Below are 20,430 nucleotides of genomic sequence, written 5' to 3' on the forward strand. Positions count from 1 at the left end.
CAGTAATGAAGAAGAGGAATAAAGAGAAACAGCGCCTCCGCTGGACAAAGCAAGTGGTTTTTATTTCTTTATTTATATTTTTTCATTAGAAAACTGTTGAACAGAAAAGTGCGCTCAAATCAACACAGATTGAGCTTTCGAATTTTGAACTTGAATGAAAAAATGATTATTTTTCATATTTAAACATAAAACGTATTAGCAACAAAACTGGCAAGTCTTTTTTGTATACAGGCTACTGAACCCCCCTTGTTTGTGTCCAAAAGCACTTCATACACTTCAAACTCCTACTGGTTTCGAGGTAGCTCAGAAGTTTTCAGACACACCGTTCAATACAGTACAGAACTGGTTTTGCTTTGAGGTTCAAATTTAGGCAGCTGAAATTCTGACAACACCACAGTTTCTTTGAGGTCTCGAAACATACAGTATGTGTGACTAAATGTCTTCTTGTTAGTCCATCCAGTGTACTAATGTTAAAACTACATTCATATTGCCGATATTTACAGCACCTTATTTATATCAGGCCCAACACAAACTATGTTTTAGGAGTAGAGGGGGACTGGTTTATGTGTTTGTTCTTGGAGCGGAGAAAACCACATTGGGATGCTCCAGTCGAAATGTGATATTGGAGTTGTTGTAAGTGACCCAAGCAGCAGAACCTTCGGCATTGCCTGGTTTCACATGCAATGAAGCAGTTGAAGGAACACTGTTGGTTGTATAGGCGAAGTTTAGAGAAGCCATAGCCTGCTGAGGATGAATGAGGTGAGAAAGACATAAGACTTTTAGCACTGCAAAATTCCCATTTCATACACACACACAGAATGCTAAATGTCAGGTCAGAGGTGAAAATTAATTTTACCTGTAGTGCCTGGTTGGCGTTTCTGTGGGTGACTTCATTAGAGTTCTGTGTAGAGGCCTGAAAGGGACAAGTCATGAATAGGCTGGTGTGCATAAGGTGTCATGCAGAAATAGAAACGTTTCCACAAAGCTGGAGGCACAGCAGCATCCAAAATGGCTTGGTATACTGAAGAATTTCTTTCTCTCCTTCACTGGTAGTAAGGGGCTAAACTATACCATTTTCCCTCCTCCATTAAACTTTACAGTTGGCATGATGCAATCAGGCAGGTAACATTCTCCTGGCATATATACAGTAATATGTACAGTAATCAAAATTTGAAGTGGATCAAAACCTTTCATCTAAGTTGTCCTAATATATATATAGTGTATAAAACATTCTTGATCCTCTACCATTTGCACAATTTTTTATTCAAACTTTTATAAAAAAGAAAAAAGAAAACGGACCCGTTAGCACTAGTTCTCTATATTTTTCTATTCTTTCAACTTGTTAACTTTGTATTGATTTTTTATATAGTATTATAGTATTACCCTGTAATACTAGCATTCTCTATTCTTTTTCTAATATTGGTTTCTTTTTCTTTATCATTTAAAAAAAGGTATTGCTATGGAGTTTGCAATTGTGTTGGTTTTGATTGCTTCTTTTGACCTCATTTGCAAGTAGCTTTTAAGAGTCTGCTAAATTAGTAAATGTAAATATAAGTGGGTTATAGGCATCAAGTACCACGTTTTCGATGTGTACCACCTGAGGGCGCTCCGTACCACAGTTTGAAAACCACAGATTTAAGACTTGCTGTGCTTGCCTTCTTTTCTGCACGGTATTCATCCCAGGCTGCTCTGCGCTCTTCCTCGCTCAGCTCCTCTTCCTCCCGGTGGTCTAACAATGAGTTGTGCTCATGATAACTTACTATGAGCTGCCCACAGCTCTGCAGCATCTGAGCCAACAGGTCATCCTGGAAGACAAAAGCTTCCAGTCATGTGTGTGTCTGTTTGCTGTCTGTACCATAGCAGAGGTATGTGTGTGTGCTTACCACAGGCCTTTCTGTGTGTTTACTGGGCTGCAGGTTTGGCTGGAAGCAGTACAACTCATTCAGCTGACTGTGTGTGAAGTGTCTCTGAATCTGCTGCTGGTCCAGAACACGAGAGGACAGTGACTGTTTAGCAACTTGCCGCTCATAAATGTTCTGTTCCATGGTCCCCTAAAAAAGGCCGCATTCAAATAGTAAGAAAATAGCTTTACATACACAGTATACGTTAAAACTACAAAAATAAAGTATAAAATAATACTGGAAATATACATAAAATATATAAATTAAAATGTACAGATAAAATATAAAAAATTGTCTCTAAAATGAAAATGATTAATAAAAAAGATGCAATAAATCCACTAGAGAACATCACCTTTAAAAAATAAATAAGCCTAAATTAGGTTTTTTATTTTACAAACTTCAAGCCCTCCATACTATCTGTCATTTGTATGTGTATACCTGGGCCAGAAAGCGGTACACATATACAGTTTTTTTCTGCCCAAAGCGATAGACTCTGAAGATGCTCTGGATGTCATAAGACGGATTCCAGCAAGCGTCAAACACCACGACCCGGTTTGCAGCGACCAGATTGATTCCCAGTGACCCAGCACGAGTAGAGATCAGAAACAATCTTCCTCTGAAATGGAGTAAAACAGCAAGAGTCAGGATAGGAAATGCAGACGACTTAAATGTGACATTGAACCTTTTGAGCATACCTTATGTTTTTAGTGTTGTTAAACTCTTGAGCCCATCTCTTGCGAGCACAAGCACTGGTGTTGCCGTCCAAGCGATAATAATCTTTATTTTTAACCCATGCTTTCTCTCCTGACAATACACACAAACACAAACTCTTTTGCATAACCATGGTAAATAAACAAAATAAATTTTGAACAATGCCCCGTTTAAACTGTTTATCTACCTTTGTACGGACAACATGTTTTCCCCCTGCTCTCATCTGCATACAGGAGGAAACTCTCAATAAGATCCAGCGTTATCAGAGACTGACTGAACACCAACCTGAAAAAAGCAAACCACAAGTGTCACTCTGAACAATGAACTGACAAACATTTCATCTACTGCTATTCAGAAGTTTGGGGTTGGAATTATTTTTGAAAGGCATTTTCTGTTTATCAAGGCTGCATTTATTTGATGAAAAATACAGTAAAACAGAAATATTCTGAAATATTATTACAATTTAAAACAACTGTATTTTAAATTGTCGTCCATTTTTGTGATGCCAAGGTTTTCCATTCATTTAAGAGTATTAATTTTCTTTTAAACTGTGGGTTATATGAATGTAACAACCAACAAAAAGCTTATAACAAGTGCTAGTTCTATTCAAGAACGTGATCCTCACACTTTGTCCTGTAGTTTCTCTGCCCAGTGTAAAATCTCCAGTAGCAACTGCAATTTCCCAGAATGCTCCAGCACTTTGGCATCAGCCGCTGTTATAAACTGCATATACCAGTCGGCAGGTGGCCTGTTACCCACAACAAATCCTGAACAACAGACAGAGAGAGACACTAAGAATGAGATGAGACAAAAGAGGCAGATTAAAGGAAACGGAGAGATAGAAAGACTGTTTTCACACCAGCTTCCCCACCAGAAATTTCGGTTGTGGCTGTGTTTGTGACATCTGAATGCTGTGGATTTTGATTGGACCTGCTGCCCAAGGAAACTGGATCCTTATTTCTCTCTCCATCACCCACTAAACCTGTGCTTGTTGCATCTCTCCTGTGAGACAGACACATTTGAATAATAACCATCAGAGCAAACCTGGTCACGCATGGAGGAGACACAGACTTCTAGCAGATGTTTCATTGGTTTCACATAACTGTATATTACACATCAACAATGCAGTGATTGGCCGTGTTTGTGTCAAGACACACAGCAGGCTCACATTAACCAATTGCTTCCAAAACAAAAGATTCTCGAATGCTTTTACATTGTTTAGATATTCAGAGTTACTCTAGCTTTGATTCCTCGCACTGAACAGAAGCATGAGGCACATTGGTTGTACGAAAATATTCAAATCTGATAAAAACACAGCGTACCTTTCAGAGTCATTTGGATTTACAGAACTGCCGACTAAACCTGCACCCAGACCTGGGAAGACAGGAGCAGGCACTTCCTCTTTGCCCTGCATCACACACAAACATGCAGTAACAGGTTTCCATATCATAAGAAATAGAGAAAAATCAATGACTCGATAATGTGTTTGTAAAAATTAGCCTTGATGTATGTATGCTATTAGTCAAATGTTTGGGGTTGGTAAGATTTTTTAATGTTTTTACAACTTATACGCTCACCAAGGCAATCAAAACAGCTGCTGTACTTAGTAACAATGTATTAAAAGATTTATTATTGTGCAAACATGTGAAATATATCAATTTAAAATAACATGAATACATTTTTTAATTTAAACGTCTTCAGTGCATATATTTTGTGCACAGTGCACATATTTTGTAACATCATGAAATGTCTTTACTCTTTCTTTTGATAAATGTAAAAGGTATTTAAATCTCACTGACCCCAAACATTTGAACCGTAGTGTTATCTGGATGAGTGTGTGTATGTACCTTATTCCTGCTCAGCTGAGCAAGTTTAAGACACCAGGGATGAGTCCATATCAAACTCAGAACATGAAGGTCCTGAAACAAACTGTTCACACCTACTCCTTTCCCTAAAACAAAGACATTTATGACTGTGTTACAAATCCGTTGGCTCAGTGTGTGCCAGAGTAAGGTGTTTTGACAAAAATCTTAATGTGAAAATGGAAAACATCTGACATAAGAACTATTTAGTAATTATTAACCGTGTCAGTATCTAAGGGTGTTTTTATGTAATACTGGATTAATATATCAGCCAATATAAGATAATTATATTAATTTCTCCTGTTTTTACATTTATATCAGATTATATTTGCCCCCTTTTGAAGCTGACTTAATGTTCACTTCTATTAAATTTAACACTGTTAAATCTCAAAATATATTTTTTTAATGTTTAATACTGAATGGTAACATTTGAATGTCATTGCACATTATAATTATATGATGCCTACATTTTCATTTGAAACATTTAAATTGATTTTAAGTTTTAGCATTTTATTTATGAGAAAAAAAATAAATAAATAATAATAATATGATATATATATATATATTTTTTTTTTTTTTTTTTTTTGTCTAGCATCAGCCATACCTTGAAAACAACTCTTGGCTTAATCTTACCTGTTAACACATTTTTCTACTGGAGCAGTACTAGTTAAGGGGAGACTCTGACCTGTGTAGTTCTGCAGGTAGTGTGTGTATAATCGACACTGCAGATGCGTCATCCGGACTGACAGCACATACTCGTGTTTTGGCGGCAAACAGGACATCAAGACCGAATAGTCTCGTCTCTGCAACACAAAAACAAAACATTCAGATTTTCTTTTTTTCACAGCCTGTAGCTGCATTCTATTTCTTTCTCTCTCTTCATCACCTGTATGAATCCTGACATCATCTGATGGAGGACGTGCGATCTATTCTTCATCAGTCTGACATCAGCAGGGGTGGAGTCTGCGCACTGACCGTTCTGAATCGGATTAATAAAACGGTTCCGGAACTCCTTTAGAGAACCCAGCAGGTTCTCCTTAATGAAGTTCACCATGCAGTGATCTAGAACAATAAACAAAATATAGTCAAACAACCTCAAATAGATGTTACAAAATGAATAAGCAAGTCATTTTTTTTCACAGTGTGGAGATGAAAGGTGATTACACTCAGTAAGGTTGTTTTGAAGCGGTGTTCCTGTCAATATGATTCTCCTACGTGTACGTAGAGCTCGCATGGCTTTTGAGATGCTGGATTCTGCGTTCCTAAGGACATGACCCTCGTCACACACCACCAGATCAGGGCCTAACATATAAACACAAATAAAATTATAGTTAAAAAAAAAAAAATATTATATATATATATATATATATATATATATATATATATATATATATATATATATATATATATATATATATATATATATATATATATATATCTGTTCTTATTATTTGATGATGGATTGCTCAAATGAATTTACCTGGATCCAGGAGCATTGAGCGGAAGGCTTCTTTGTGTTTGCTGTATTTCGCGCTATCTGTGTGTGTCAGTATACGAAAAACCTCATAGCCCATGATCATCACACCACCATTCGCAAACCAGTCATTCAAAAGCTCAACACGAACACTCACAGACTTCACCGTGGCCAGCTCTGCCACCTGTGTGAGAAACAAGAGAGAATCAGAGATGCAGCTAAGTGTCCAGATTCAACAATGACAAGAAAACTGAATATTTGGCATTTTTCTGCATGTTTATGATGTTTTTGCTGAATTCTCTGTGTAAAGCATAATTACTAACTTTTGCACTGATACTTTCCTATGTAAGAATGTAAATATAAAGTGTAAATACGAGTATTCACCCAAATTTTTTTAAATAATATTGTTATTATGTAGTCGGAGTTATTTTTTCTTCTGTACAATACAGAAAGATAATGCTTCGCAGAATGTCCATCTACAAAAATGGTCAGTGATATTAAGTGCCCAAAACAAGCTCCATGAATTGTATATTGAATAGGTTTTTTAACCCTGGATTAAATTTAAGATCTTGAGAGCTTTCACTGAAACATTATGACAGCTTTACAAGAGAAAAACCTACAAGAAAAGATATTTTGACCTTTTTCATTCTTGAGCAAGCTATTCTTTTAAGCCACCAACAAACAACGTGCAATAAACACATTTTCTTTTAAAGCTCATATGTTAGCTCTACAGCTCTCTGACTCACCGACCACAGTTAGAAATTATTTTATTATTTTATTCAGCAAGAAAAACAAAAATAAAACATATCACAGTTTCTACAAAAATAATAAGCAGTTCAAGCATTTTGAACATCAAACATATCAGCATAGTAAAATTATTTCTGATGGGTCATGTGACACTAAAGACTGAAGTAACGATGCTGAAAATTCAGCTTTGCCAAACCAGGAATAAATTACACTTTAAATAAATTTGAAACTGTAAATTATTTGAAACAACATTATTGTTTTGACTCCATTTTGGATCAAATAAATGCAGCCTTGGTGAGTATAACATCTCTAAAAGAGAGAATTCTACTGACCCACAGTATGTTGGGCCTCAAGCCCCTCTGCCACTGGTCAAACTCACTCCTCCAGTTCAGCACTGTGTTGAGAGGACACACCACCAGAGCCCTTTTCAGTGGCAGCTCTTTACATAGCAGCACTGTGTGAAGGAACACAATGACCTGAAACACACACAATACACAGTTAGGATTTCTGTGAAACTCACACTTTCTGATTTGACGAAAAAAAAACAACAAAAAAAAACACAATAGTCCTGTGCCCCATACCTGAAAGGTCTTTCCCAGACCCATGCAGTGGGCCAGAATACAGCCAGAGCCTGGAGTAGTCTTCACACTCTGAATGGACTCACAGCAGCAGTCCCACATGAAGCGCACACCTAACAAAAACATTAACACATACACTTACATACATGCTACTGGACCGTCATCACACGCTGTCGCTGTCACATCACTAAAATGCATTTCACAATGCTGCTTTATAAAAGCATGTAAATATTAATATGAGAAACAAACAATCACCCATGCATTGATTGAGTTTTACTATTAAACTGAATACACACTTTTTTAAACAAATACCTTTATCCTGCAAGGATGCATTAAATTAATCAAAAGTGAAAGTAAAAAGAATCTTAAAAAAAATACAAAAATATTTCCAGAAAACAATTAAGAAGCTCAACCATTTTCAACATTCAAGATGATAAAAATGTTTCTTAAGTAGCAAATCAGGATATTAGAACGATTTCTGAAGCATCATGTGACAGTGAAGACATACTGGCTGCTGAAAATGAAGATTTGCATCACAGGAATAAATTACATTTCTAAACATATTCAAATAGAAAGCATGCATTTAAAATTCTACAATTCTTATCTGGGGATAATTACACTGCAACACAAAAACTCTCTCACCCTCTTGTTGGTGTGGTTTGAGTTTGCTCAGAAAGTGCAAGTGCACTTGCAGCACAGGTTTATGTGTTACATCATCTTGCTCGAGAACCAATGGTGTGAAGCTTTGAGCTGGTTTCTCAGACACTAATATGACCTGAAGCAGGTGAGAGGAAGAAAAGAGAATTACAACAGACAGACAAAACACTACTTTTCCATTCAGGTTAAAATCATGCCATTAATAATTCAATATATTTTTTTTTTTTTATGGGATACATCAACCAATAATCCTGTCATTATTCATACACGTAAAAAAAAAAAACTGTTTTGGTGAACACTGACTTCCAGTGTATTGACCAAAAAAAAAAAAAAGGAAAAATCCTCTAAAACATATTTTGTGTTCTACTAAGTAAGTCATACATAAGGAAAAGTAAATTATAACAATGTAATATTTACAAAACAGAACTGAATATGGCAGAGTGCAGTTCATCACCTCGGAGTCTGCGTCTTCTCGTTCTCTCCTCTCATTTTCTAGTCTCAGTTTCTCTCTCTCTGCTAATCTCCTCCTGCGCTCCTCCTCTTCTTTCAGAGCACTCTGTGTCTCCTTGGCCAGCTGACCCACCTCCAGAAGCGGTCTGATCTGCCTCCGCCCTCGCGGGGTGCCCCTCAAATGCTCCTCAGTGGTTGGAGAGACATTATTCTGAAAAATAAAAATTAAAAAAAAGCTTAAGTTGCGAACAAATCCACATTCCCAGCATCTATGATTCTGAAGGATGTACAAACACACATCAGCAGTGCTGCTCCTGTCAGGACTCTGACACTTCTCATCATGAGTGGGCGACTGGGACCTACAAAACGGAGACAGTCTTAAATTAATTTAGACTTATTAGTAGGTAGTCTTTAAGTCATTTGTTATTTTGTGAGTGGGCAGATTGCGGTTGATGAGTAAACTGTGATGATATGAGCTTTACCCGATTTCCTCACACTCTGAATGGCTGAGTTCATCATAAACGCCGCTCGATACACTCGTTTCGCTCGATTCATCACTACTCACTACGATGAAAAACAAAACAGCATCATATCTGGCTGAAGAATCATCACATAGGTACTATTATTTAGATGGTAAAAAATGCTAACGCACTTTGAGTCTTCAAAGACTTTGACTCACCAATAACACATTCTAAATCTTCTCTTTTCTTAGATTTCTTTACCGCTTGCTTTTGACTTTTTGCTTCAGCCTCTGATAAGGTAAGACCATGTCGCAGCAATCGGTGGCGGTGCCGTGACCCTGACTGAGACTCGCTGCAATCGGAGTCATCGTTATCTGCAGAAAAACTATTCTCATGTAACAACACATTTATATGTATACATTCTCTATTAACGTTTTAAAATGTTTGGCTAATCCGCTGCAGATTGTTACCATTAAAAACATAAAAAGTTTATAGTGTTACAAAAAGTAACTTAAAACTACATGTAAACAAATCAGTTCCAGAGGCTGGCTGTTAGTTATCAGAAACAGCTTTGAGTTATAAGGTATATAAGGTCTATAATTCCCCATGGTACCAGTGGTAATGGCCATCGCTCACCTTCCTCTTCAGTCGTCTCTGAGGTTCTGTCATTGTTCTTGTTCTTGTTCTGCTCTTCTTTTGTGCTCTCTGATTGCTCATCGGAGCTGGCGTCCAGCTCAGATGCGGAGGAGAGGTTAGCTCTGATCTGAGCCAGCAGAATCTTCTTTGCAATTCTTTATAGAGTAAGTGATGGGATGTAGAGGCAGTAATGAGGGAACAGAGAGACAGATGAAGAGAAGTGGGATGAAGAGAAAAGAAAGAGGGACAAAATGTGAGGTGGGTGACCGATGGATCCAGATTCATTAAACAAAGCATCTTTCTCCCATCGCTTTCACTATAATTAAAAAAAAAGTCCACAAATAGTAGCAAAATAATTATTTTTGATATGCTGAAACAACTCAGAAAAACACAAGTAATTTCAATCATGAATCTAAATATGATTGCATATATAAAATATAAATTAACAACAGGTTATTGGAAAGTGTAAAAGATTCAATGGACTTAAGTTGTCAGTTAAGTTTAAAAATTATATAAAAAAAAAATTAAAGTATTAATGAGTGAAATGTAAAAAAAAAAACCATGAGGCTCTGGTGTAGACAAACATTTGAACTTAGCACCTCTGAATATGAAAAAATAAATGCACCAGGCAAAAAAAAAAAAGTGAAAAAAAAAAAGATATATGAATATATATATGTATACAAAATGCACAGAGGCTGGTGTGTATGGGGTATAAACTTTTATTACAACTACAATTTTTATACAGTTCTTACACACTTATTTACATTCCCTCTTCTGAGATGCAAAATCATGCATGCTTCTTTTTGATGAAAATGTTTCTGCATAAAACGCTTCAGAAAAATAGCAACAATAAATACTTCCCAACAAAGAACATTAGCATGCAATAAATACTCAGGCTTCAGGCTTTTTGAAATCCAATGAGCATGAGAGGATTCCACAAGACAGAAAAAGAAAAAGGACAACAAACAGAAAAGGACACTTAAAGAAAAAGTGAAAAATGGCAGGGGTTCATCTATGTTAATTAAGGTTAGGCAGGGTTCCCACTCGGTCCAAGACATTACTTTACATTTCTTCAAGGCATTTTATGTGACCAACATCTTTAATATTTGAGTAATGCATCTGTGGCCTGCTGTTGTTCGCAATAGAAAATTAAGTTGACTTCCGCATTGAAAAATGTAAAAAATAAAAATAATAAAGTTCTGCACTTACAATGGAAGTCTAATAGGTATGAGCTTTTAAAAGCATAAAGTTGATTTTGCATGATTTCTTCAGTAAAAAAATAAAAAGTTTGTAATTTGAATTAAGTTCAAGGTTCAGGAATTGACTGAGCTTATATACACTAAACACAAAAGATATTAATCAGAATTTCATGTTGACAGCACCAGTCTCATGCTAATAAGCGCATGCAATGTGTACGTGTTGTGGTTATGGAGAGGAGTCAAGTCAAGTCATTTTCTGTGGAGAGTGACTGCTGGCCACAGCTTCTGATTCTGCTGTTTAACCAAGAATATTATTGTAATCACAAATGAAAGTTTTTTTACAGGTGATATGAGGTACTGTGGTTACTGGCATGGTTCTAAATGCACAGTTAATGTGCTCAAGTCATTCATTTGTGCTACCAGAGCAGCTTACAGAAGATTCAAACTCTTCACTCTAATAAGGTAGACAAGGTAACCGACCTTTGGGAGGTAATGCTAATAATGTTTTGCAATTTGTGTGCTATCAACATCACTTGCTATCAATGCGTGAAATCTGAGCGAAGAACAGAAATGACAGTGAGTGTGCAGACCATGACGTGCACTTGCTCATGACAAAACACAGGCAAGCGCAGATGATAAAACAAAACGATATGATTCTGCGACGTCATTCATGACAGAACACATGAGAACTGACCGCAGTCCCGAGTCCCGATCAGTCCAAGGATTTCTTCATTTTACAAAAACGTTGTCAATACGGCGAACCAGTTTGATTAAAAGGTAACAGTAAACACAATTCCCTGGACAGTTGGGTACATTTCCCATGACTTATCCATTACTGGAAAATCGCATTACAAAATTCAAGGTTTTCCAGGTTTTCCAGGATGCGTGGGAACCCTGTTAAGCTACAGAAAAAAGAGACGAAACGGGAGGGGGAAAAAAACAGAGAACAAGAGAAAGAATAAATAAGTGTTTATTGCCTCTCGGTAAGAACCATGCAAATAACTCATGTGAGAGTGAAGACTACACTCTTTATCCTCAAAACACAGTGCTTTTAACAACTGACTACACAAACGCTTACAGACTGCATGTTGAGTCTGAAAGAGCATCATACGGCCAACTGCTGCTGACCTCTGAACACACTAACACAAAACAAAGCCAGGTCCACCAAAACAATCATTAGCGTTAAATCAGCCTTTTAACCATTTTTATTCATATAAATATTTAAGGAAAAAAAAAGTGTGCACCATTACTCAGTGTGTCAGAGCACATGCACCAACTGCTGGGCCATGGCTCCGATTTAAGCTACCGTTTCGAAGCACCAACTCAAAAACATCTACATGTAGATCCAAGCTTCCCTGTCCTTCACATTTGCAATCCCTAACACCCATCACCTTCTGCTAAAACGGGAAGAACTTTTGACCTTCTCGCCAATTCACGAGGACATGTATACTGCGCAAAAAATATGTGAAAATTAAATATTGAACCTATAAAAATAGGCAAGTAACTAGTAGCAAAAACAATAACAAATGCATTTTAGACCAATATAAAATGTATCTTCAACTTGAGCACCTTAGTTGTAGAAAATACGGCTGTCTAGGAACTAATCTCCTGATAAAGAGCAAACACAGCTGCGTTCAACAATCGCTAACACTGTACTACTGCATCCCTATCTGCAATCTAAGACACGTTAGTTCACTTGAATTCCACCAATAATGACATTTCACTGCCAATAACAAAAGTATTGTGTGAAACTACTGTAACACCTACCGTTAGCAAACCACACAGCCTTTGTTCTGACTGACCGAAAACATTACAGCATGAGAACCCGGAAGCTGAGCCCTAAAACACAAACACACAAGAAGTTGTCTGTCTTTCTGAACACAGGATCCATCAGATCCGAGCAAAGAGGTTTAGACTGGTTCTACTCTCTTAAAAGCTTTATTAGCAGCACAGACAGTAAAGAGGAAGAGTGTGGCTAGCAGAAATACTGCCGAAGACATGCAATGGTCTGTGTCAGTGAAGAGGAATTCAAACACAGGAGCTTCTCCAGAGTTGATTCACTGACTTCCATTAGACAGTGAGGTCTCAAAGCTTCACCACTGATGGACGGTGTGTGCCTACGGTTACAGATTCTCTCTACAGCGTGCGGAAGAAACTGTGGGGAAATAAAAATCGGACAGTGTTGATCGAGCAAGAAAAGCGTGTTTGAGTGAGACACATGTACGGGATGCTTGCGTGCTTTTAAACGAGGTTTGGATCGAAGCTCTCACTGTAGTGAGTTTGGGACAGCCGGAGTCCAGTGGAGAAGGCCTGTGATGGGAAAGTGTGTGTGGCCCTGATGTAGACAGAATCGTACCTATTTTCTAAATCATCGTCCTCCACAGATAAAGACGGACCTGGCTGGATGTCCATCTCATCACCTAGAGACAGACAGAGAGAATGAATGCTTAAAATAAATTAAAAACATTCATTTTGGTTCTGAAATATGAAAAACATTGATCGGACATTCATTATAAACGATAATAATATACCAGTCTTACTATATGAAGAGAATAATGGTCAGTGTTTTGCAGCAAACTCACCAGAAGACTGCTGGAAATTTCCAGAGCCCAGCAACGTGACGTCATCTGTCAGCGGCTTGATCCTCTGATCGTCAGAGTCGCTGCTCGGCCCACTCTCCAGTTCCTGTCCTCCCACCTCACTTGACGAACTCCCGCTCTGTTCTGTCACCCTGGCAACTTTGCGGGCCCTTCCCCTGGTCATTCTGACAGATGACCCCTGGTTCTGGGAGCCCCTCCTTGAAGACGCAGAGGAGGACGATGAAGACGATGAGGATCTCTCTTTGAGATTCCGCTTTCGAGAGCCTCTGTCCGGAGGTGTCGTTTTTACCAGTCCAAAGAGACGCTGCTTTCTGACTTGCTGGTTTACCTCGTCCCCGTCCCAACTGCTACCAACCAAACCCTCTTCCTCGCTGTTTGCCATGGCAGCGGCGGTCTGGAGCAGCACTTCGGGCACCTCGTCAGAGTCAGAGTCATCCTCAGCTGAACCTGCGTGCTCAGCCGTGGAGCTCTGGTTCGTCCGCCGCCGCCGTGGTGTGGTTTTCACACGTGGAGAACGTTTATTCTCCTCTGATAAAGACACATTTTTGGGGTCAGTTTGGTCCTCATCCTCCTCCACCTCCTCATCTTCCTCCTCCTCGTCATTATTAACACAATCATTTTCCACATCTTCTCCTCTCTCTATCATTTCCTCCATTTCCATCCCCTTCTCCATCTCTACCATTGTCTCTCTTTGTTCCAGTGCTCCATCTGTCACCTCACGGTTGATCGTTTGTCTCTCAGGAGATGGATGAGTGGGAAGACTCGTTCTGCTGATGGGTTGTGGGCTGACCGGTACAGGAGTGAGTTGAACCACCAGCTTTTTAGTGAGTCCTAGACTCTGTGATGACAATGCCTTTTTTTTTCTGGACCTCGCTTTTGGTTTATGTGTGTCTCCACAGGCACGTTTGGACCCAGTCAGCTCATGGTCTAGGGCTTCCTACAATTATAAATTAAGACTTTACATTCATATAAACAAACTGTAACAAAACAGGAATAAGGAGAAGAAATGTTTTCTAAGCATCTTTTATGCATATTAAAATAATTTCTGATGGATCATGCGACACTGAAGAAATGACTGCTGATAATTTAGCTTTGCCATAACAGGAATAAATACTAAAGTCTTTTTTTTTTATTTCACAATATTGTTTTCACTATATTTTATATGAAATAATTGCAACTTTGGTTATCTTAGGAGACTTCTAAAAACATTAATTCTAATCTTTTTATTAATTATATTGAATATTTGATTATTGTCATGCCGGCTCATTTTCCTACTTTTTACACTTAACCACCTACGCTAATTTTTAAACACTAATAATATAATTTAATTGACACTTTTAAATGTAATCTGTATTAATTTCAAATTGAATATCTGTTTATCATACTTTACATTATAACCAGATCTTTTTGAACCAGTTCACCAAGTCGAACTGAATCGTTTGAAACGGTTCGCGTCTCCAATAATGATACAAATGATTAAGCTGTTAACTTTTTTAATGTGTCTGACACTCCCTCTGAGTTAAAACAAACCAATATCCCGGAGTAATTCATTTACTCAAACAGTACACTGGCTGAACTGCTGAGGAGAGAGAACTGGAGATGAACACCGAGCTGAGTCATTTGTGGATTAATGGTTATTGGAGACGCGAACCGTTTCAAACGATTCAGTTCGACTTGGTGAACTGGTTCAAAAAGATCTGGTTACATCAAATGATTCGTTCGCGAAACGGATATCACAAACTGCTTTGTTTAGAACTCTCTCTCACAACAGACACGGAAGAGAAGACAATGCTGAATAAAGTCGTCGTTTTTGCTATTTTTGGACCAAAATGTATTTTCGATGCTTCAAAAAATTCTAACGGACCCTCTGATGTCACATGGTCTACTTTGATGATGTTTTTCTTACCTTTCTGGACATGAACAGTACATATATTTTCAATGGAGGGACAGAAAGCTCTCAGACTAAATCTAAAATATCTAAAAATATTTGTTTCGAAGATGAATGGAGGTCTTAAGGGTTTTTATTGACATGAGGGCGAGTTCATCTTTAAAATTCATTTTTACTAACATTTAAAATGATTCAATTTTGTTTTTGTTTAACAGTTTTAATAAAACAATGATAACCAGCTTTTTGGTGCATCCATAATTAAATTTGAATGGTTTGTTAAAGCATTAATCATTCTTGGTAAAGGATGATTTAAGGCTAGAATTACCTGTAATGCACTGTTGGCGGCTTGCAGATCATCCAGCACAGTGCGGAACATCCTTAGCTGCCCAATTCTCTCTTCTTGGTTTCCTTCCTCCTCTCTTTCACTTTGAACAACTGCCTTGAAGGAATGGCTCAGAGATGTGGTAACATCTACAAACCGCTGCATTCGCTGGTAAAGGCCTGCAGAGGGCACTGGGCCCATCAGCCCACGACCACCCTTATTAGCCCTGCCCCGGACCGAGTTTGGCTCAGTACGGGAGGCTCGTTTCTGAGCCTGCTCGAGGTTCTCTAGAACCGCATCACAGGACAAAACCAGCTCCACCAATGGCTCGGGACTGCACACATAACAGTACCACTTCCTCTCCTCCTCCAGGATTGTGGACAGCTCCTTCCTCCCCAGGTTACGTAGAACACATTTCTTACAGAAGGCATTACTGCAGTAATCACAGCCAATTAGACTGCCTCCTTCTGCACACCACCTGAATGAACAGGGAATTAGAGAATTTACTTTACAAACCAACAAAAAAGTGGATACAAATGCCGCTTTTCCACTGCGTGATATGACTTGGCTCAGTACGGTACGGCACGACTCAACTTGGCTCGGTTTGCGTTTCCAACTGTTTAAATGGTTTGGTTCAAACGCTCACTTATTAACTTTAAATCTTTATTTTTTCTTTAAATACTTTCAAGTATCAGTATTCAATGTTTAATGTTTAATATATCAAAACATTAGTTAAGCATTTACAATTACAGGTTAAGCAGCTTGTGTGTTTCCTCTGCATTGCAAAGATACTGATCTAATTTGTTTGGTAACAACCCAAATGTCTTATTATTCTAACTCACTGATTAAATATAAGAACTTAACTCGAAAGATAATGGACACTTTTAGAAAGAATTTATTTTATTTTTTTCAAATGCATCCAACGTAATGAACACCATTTCACCAAACTGTCTGTCTCTCTCTCACACACACACACTCACTCCATGTACCTGCATTGCTCGTCCATTCCCTCTGAATCTTTGCTGATGTCATCACTCATATAATACTTAAAACAATTCTACAAAAAAAGCAAACAAATCCATATAAAATTCTAAAGAAGGATTAACTACTTGTCGTTAAATCACAATGCAAGCAGGAAAAAAACTATTCGGTTTACATTTACATACAAAAACACAATTAATGCACAGAAGCACATATACATACCTTGCAGATGAGGACATTGAGCATTGGATGCCTGTAGACTGAGTCACGTTGGAAATGATTCACCTGCTGACCACACGCTGTGCAGTTCACCCTCTCCAACTCATATCCTCCTAACACACAAACACAAATGAGTACCCCTATAACATGACACACACTGCTAAAAGTGTCCTTTTACATACTTCGGCTGCAACATGAGGGTTACAAACTGTTAAAGGACATCCACAGAGAACTTTCTGAATTCTCAACAGTGAAAAAAAATATTTTGCATCGCAAGATTCCAAGGTTATTTTTTTATTTTCCTGGGAACACTTATAATAATAAAAAAAAGCATCACCATCAGTTTGGAAATTCAAGTTAAATCCACTTTAATCAAAGATAGGGGTGGGTGATTAAAACAAAATCATAAAGTAGATTTGTTTTCACAATATCCACATTTAAAAATCACAATAGTAATTTATTAAACCTGTGTTCACAATGCACAGTCTTCACTGTAAAAATTAAATATAAATCAATCCTTTTCAAATCTACTAAAGTTATTCAGTTATTCAAGAACACGGAGAGATTTTCTCATTGTCTTTTGCTGTTTTATTAAAGGCCAAAATGAAATCGTCATTAATCACAAACACAGGATTGTATTTTGTCCGAGAGAGGCTTTCTGTGTATGTTTCAGATTTGTGTCTGAGTTATTACACTTAAAAAATTTCTAATCATCAAACAGACCCACACTTTTTTTTCTCATTCATGCTAACGTAACTTTAAGCAGTCTTGCATTAGATAGATTTACATAACACAATATGGCAAAATCCTTATCAATACACAATTTATATCATTGCAACAATATATCATATCAACCAGCTCTAATGAAAGCTTATGCTCATCTTTATGCTTCTCTCTTACCTCTGCGTCTGTCACCACCATCTCTGTGCTGCTTGTGAATGCGTCTACTGCGGAATTCTGGACCACGGAAATCATCACGAGCTTCATTACCCACCGGCTCCGGCAACAAAAACACCGTTCCTGATTCAGATAATAACAGGGTTTAAGAACAATTTGTATTCCGTTAATGTATTCAATAACAGAAACCATAACAAAAACTTTATGACATGGGCATAGTCATCTGAATCAGCCAATCGAAAGAGAGAATGGTAGTGGCACCTTTTGGCAGTGCGTTGGTGTCTGGGTCGCTGGAGTGCACAGACATTACATCTTCTGCTCCACTCTCAGATGAAGCGTCCGACTCGTTCATCCCGCTGTGTTTGGTGACAACAGCCGGTTTCCTGTAAAAGTGTATTTACAAATGAGTTTCTTCTCTTAGTGCACAAAGGGTTTCCAGATGCATCTCATCATTAAGTCAAACCTTCTCGAACGAGATGACAGCATTCCCACTTCTGAGAGGCCACTGGACTGAAAAGAAAAGACAAAGTATTGTAAACAAACAGATCTCTACAAATCCGATAGAGCAAAAAAAGATAAATCTATTATAACCACATACACTGACAGTTACGTTGAAAAATCTAATTCAATGAAGTTACGAGTTCTACAACCCATTTTTTAACTTCCAGTTCCAGAGCATTGTGTCAGCAGTGCAAGGTTGTAGGTTTTATTCCCAGGGAACACGTTAGGTAAAAACTGTTAAACTGAATGCACTGTAAAGGCCATTTTCACACTGCACGTCGGACCCGGCAAATTGCCGGAACATTGCCGGGTCGCCTTCTGTGTGACAGTAAACATGGGTCGTGGGACCTAGTAACAATGCCGGGTTCAGTCACGGAACGAGTGCTGTGTGAACAAAAGCCAGATCTAATGCAGTGTCGTAGTGATGACGCACGTTATCGCGTAACTCTTTTATCTGGTGTTTTGAAGGAAGATCAACGTTCGCGACCTTTACGGGTTGTGTGTGAAAGCACACACATATTCCAGGTAATCACTGGCAGTGTGAAAGTGCAAAATCTAGCGACCCGGGAACAACTTCCGGGACACATTACCCGTCTATTTTCCGGAATCACATGTGAAAACTGCTTAAGCCACTTTGGATAAAAGCGTCTGCTAAATGCATACATTTATTTAATTTTACTTCTGTCGTTTACATTTAGTAGGGCTGCACAATTAATTGAAATGGAATCGAAATCGTGTTTCGACAGAAGCTGCGATTTTCATGCGTATCTTTCAGAGAAGAACAGTTCTATGATCATCAGGTTATCACCGCTTCAAATACTATGAAATATATAGAATACTACGAAATCTTCTCACAGAAGGATTTATTTTAAACACTGACGTCATGAATTGAATTTGGTGTAAAAACATGATATTAAATGTGGTATTTTCAAGTGCTCTCCGAAGGAACAACATTTACTACACAAAGCCATAGTTCACTGAGAAGTTACGCAAACAGCTGTCACTGTCGCGAACAATTTCTTTGCTTTCATAATCATGCAATAAAATTTTAAAATTGCGATTTTTTTTTTGCCACAACTTGTCAGTGTTAAATTCAAATTCAAAATGAAGGAAGCACTAATTTTAGCCGTAGCACAGCGTCTTATTTTATATAATACATATATATATACATATATATATTTTTATAGAGAGAGAGTACAATATAATAAGAAGCTTTCAACGCCGTCGCAAAAGACACAGTACAAGTACATATTAATCCATGTTGTGATAACTGAGGGGAAACGGTTATATCTTGCTCCTGCCCATATTCCAGCAGCATCCGAAAATATTTTGCACATTCAAAGTCTAGCGTGACCGCCCCTTAATTCAGACATCCTATTGGCTTTTGGTCAAAGGAACCAGGGTGATGCTAACTGGGATGGACCACAACATTTTTATCTCTGCCACACTCTAAACAATCTCTACCTGGGCGCGAGCCTGCTGCTCCAAGTATTCTTTGGCCGTGGTTCCTGTAAATGAGAAATATATTTCATTATAACTGCTATTAATGAGCTTATTTTTGGTTCAGTTTCTGATGTGACTCATTTCTCCTCACCATTCCAGTGTCCAGGTAAAGTTGCTTCAGTCTGGTTTTCTGTGGCTACTGCCAAATACTCATGGAGCTTCCCGATCAGCTCACCTAGTTTACTGCCTCCACCAGCCACAGGCCCAGGTCTGCAAAGACCAGACAGATGATCTCTATGGCAACAGCCTCATTCTGGAATCTCTCATGATGGATTAAAAACACTTCATAAACATACAAAACCAAACTATATACAAGCACAGATGGTTCCTATAGAAAGAAGAATACTCAGGTTTCAGTCTGATAGGAACGTGAGGCATATATTTATCATTAATTAAACATGGTTCATGTTTTTTTTCCCTCAGTTCAGCAACTAACGTTATTCATTGTTCGGCTGGTGCTGAAAAAAAATCATAAACTGTTAAGGCAATACACAAAACATAACATTACTTAAGATATGAATGATTAAGCATGGATTTAATTTAAACAGCGAAGGGATTTTAAATATTTATCATCGATAAATATTAACAAACACCTCAGCTAGTACAAAAGAATAGATAGAAAACAAGGCGCTTTACGTTACCTGAGAACTTCGGCAGACATCGCCTCCTCGCCCGCGTCGCTTCAACACACCGCCGAGCTTTTAGTACAATTAACAGCAGCAAAGGATTTCAGATATTGACATAAAACTCATATCTGGCGAACCTCAAATATTCAACCAGTTCCACCCGCCATCTTCCCAGTGGAACTTGCGGCAGACAGCTTAAAATGGCGCACCGGAAGCT

At 38.1% G+C, this 20,430-nt stretch overlaps 1 protein-coding gene across 4 annotated transcripts; it reads right to left on the bottom strand.

The window, feature by feature from the left end:
- Positions 1-41: 41 nt before the first annotated feature.
- atrxl (ATRX chromatin remodeler, like) lies at positions 42-20,425 on the bottom strand. Of its 4 annotated transcripts, none has more exons than XM_026210706.1 (34): positions 20,229-20,425; positions 19,679-19,797; positions 19,549-19,592; positions 18,047-18,093; positions 17,845-17,966; positions 17,587-17,706; positions 16,690-16,796; positions 16,476-16,543; positions 15,490-15,964; positions 13,259-14,213; positions 13,033-13,096; positions 9,478-9,632; positions 9,060-9,215; positions 8,863-8,944; positions 8,679-8,739; positions 8,385-8,591; positions 7,916-8,048; positions 7,277-7,386; positions 7,028-7,171; positions 5,955-6,132; positions 5,639-5,776; positions 5,361-5,536; positions 5,160-5,277; positions 4,460-4,563; positions 3,935-4,020; positions 3,472-3,614; positions 3,238-3,379; positions 2,800-2,897; positions 2,597-2,705; positions 2,340-2,517; positions 1,884-2,051; positions 1,656-1,805; positions 857-913; positions 42-744 (listed from the first exon to the last, which is right to left on the bottom strand). In XM_026210706.1, the coding sequence occupies exons 1-34, from the start codon at positions 20,246-20,248 to the stop codon at positions 562-564; spliced, it is 5,217 nt and encodes a 1,738-aa protein (XP_026066491.1). In that variant the 5' UTR covers positions 20,249-20,425; the 3' UTR covers positions 42-561. The 4 variants fall into 4 exon arrangements, with proteins under 4 accessions (XP_026066491.1, XP_026066492.1, XP_026066490.1 ...); XM_026210707.1 differs by having other exon boundaries at positions 3,484-3,614; positions 16,690-16,799; XM_026210705.1 differs by having other exon boundaries at positions 42-741; positions 16,690-16,799.
- Positions 20,426-20,430: the final 5 nt, after the last annotated feature.

The sequence above is a fragment of the Carassius auratus genome, chromosome 30 (genome assembly GCF_003368295.1).
Source record: "Carassius auratus strain Wakin chromosome 30, ASM336829v1, whole genome shotgun sequence".
Classification (NCBI taxonomy): Eukaryota; Metazoa; Chordata; class Actinopteri; order Cypriniformes; family Cyprinidae; genus Carassius; species Carassius auratus.

What these genes read in the sequence shown, in the direction of transcription:
- atrxl (XM_026210704.1), bottom strand. Translation starts at nt 20,248, where the DNA reads ATGTCTGCCGAAGTTCTCAG. An exon ending in AGAGACGACTGAAGAGGAAG is followed by an intron (nt 9,216 to 9,477) that starts GTGAGCGATGGC and finishes GTTTTTCTGCAG; the next exon opens with ATAACGATGACTCCGATTGC. An exon ending in ACGCCAACCAGGCACTACAG is followed by an intron (nt 745 to 856) that starts GTAAAATTAATT and finishes ATTCATCCTCAG; the next exon opens with CAGGCTATGGCTTCTCTAAA.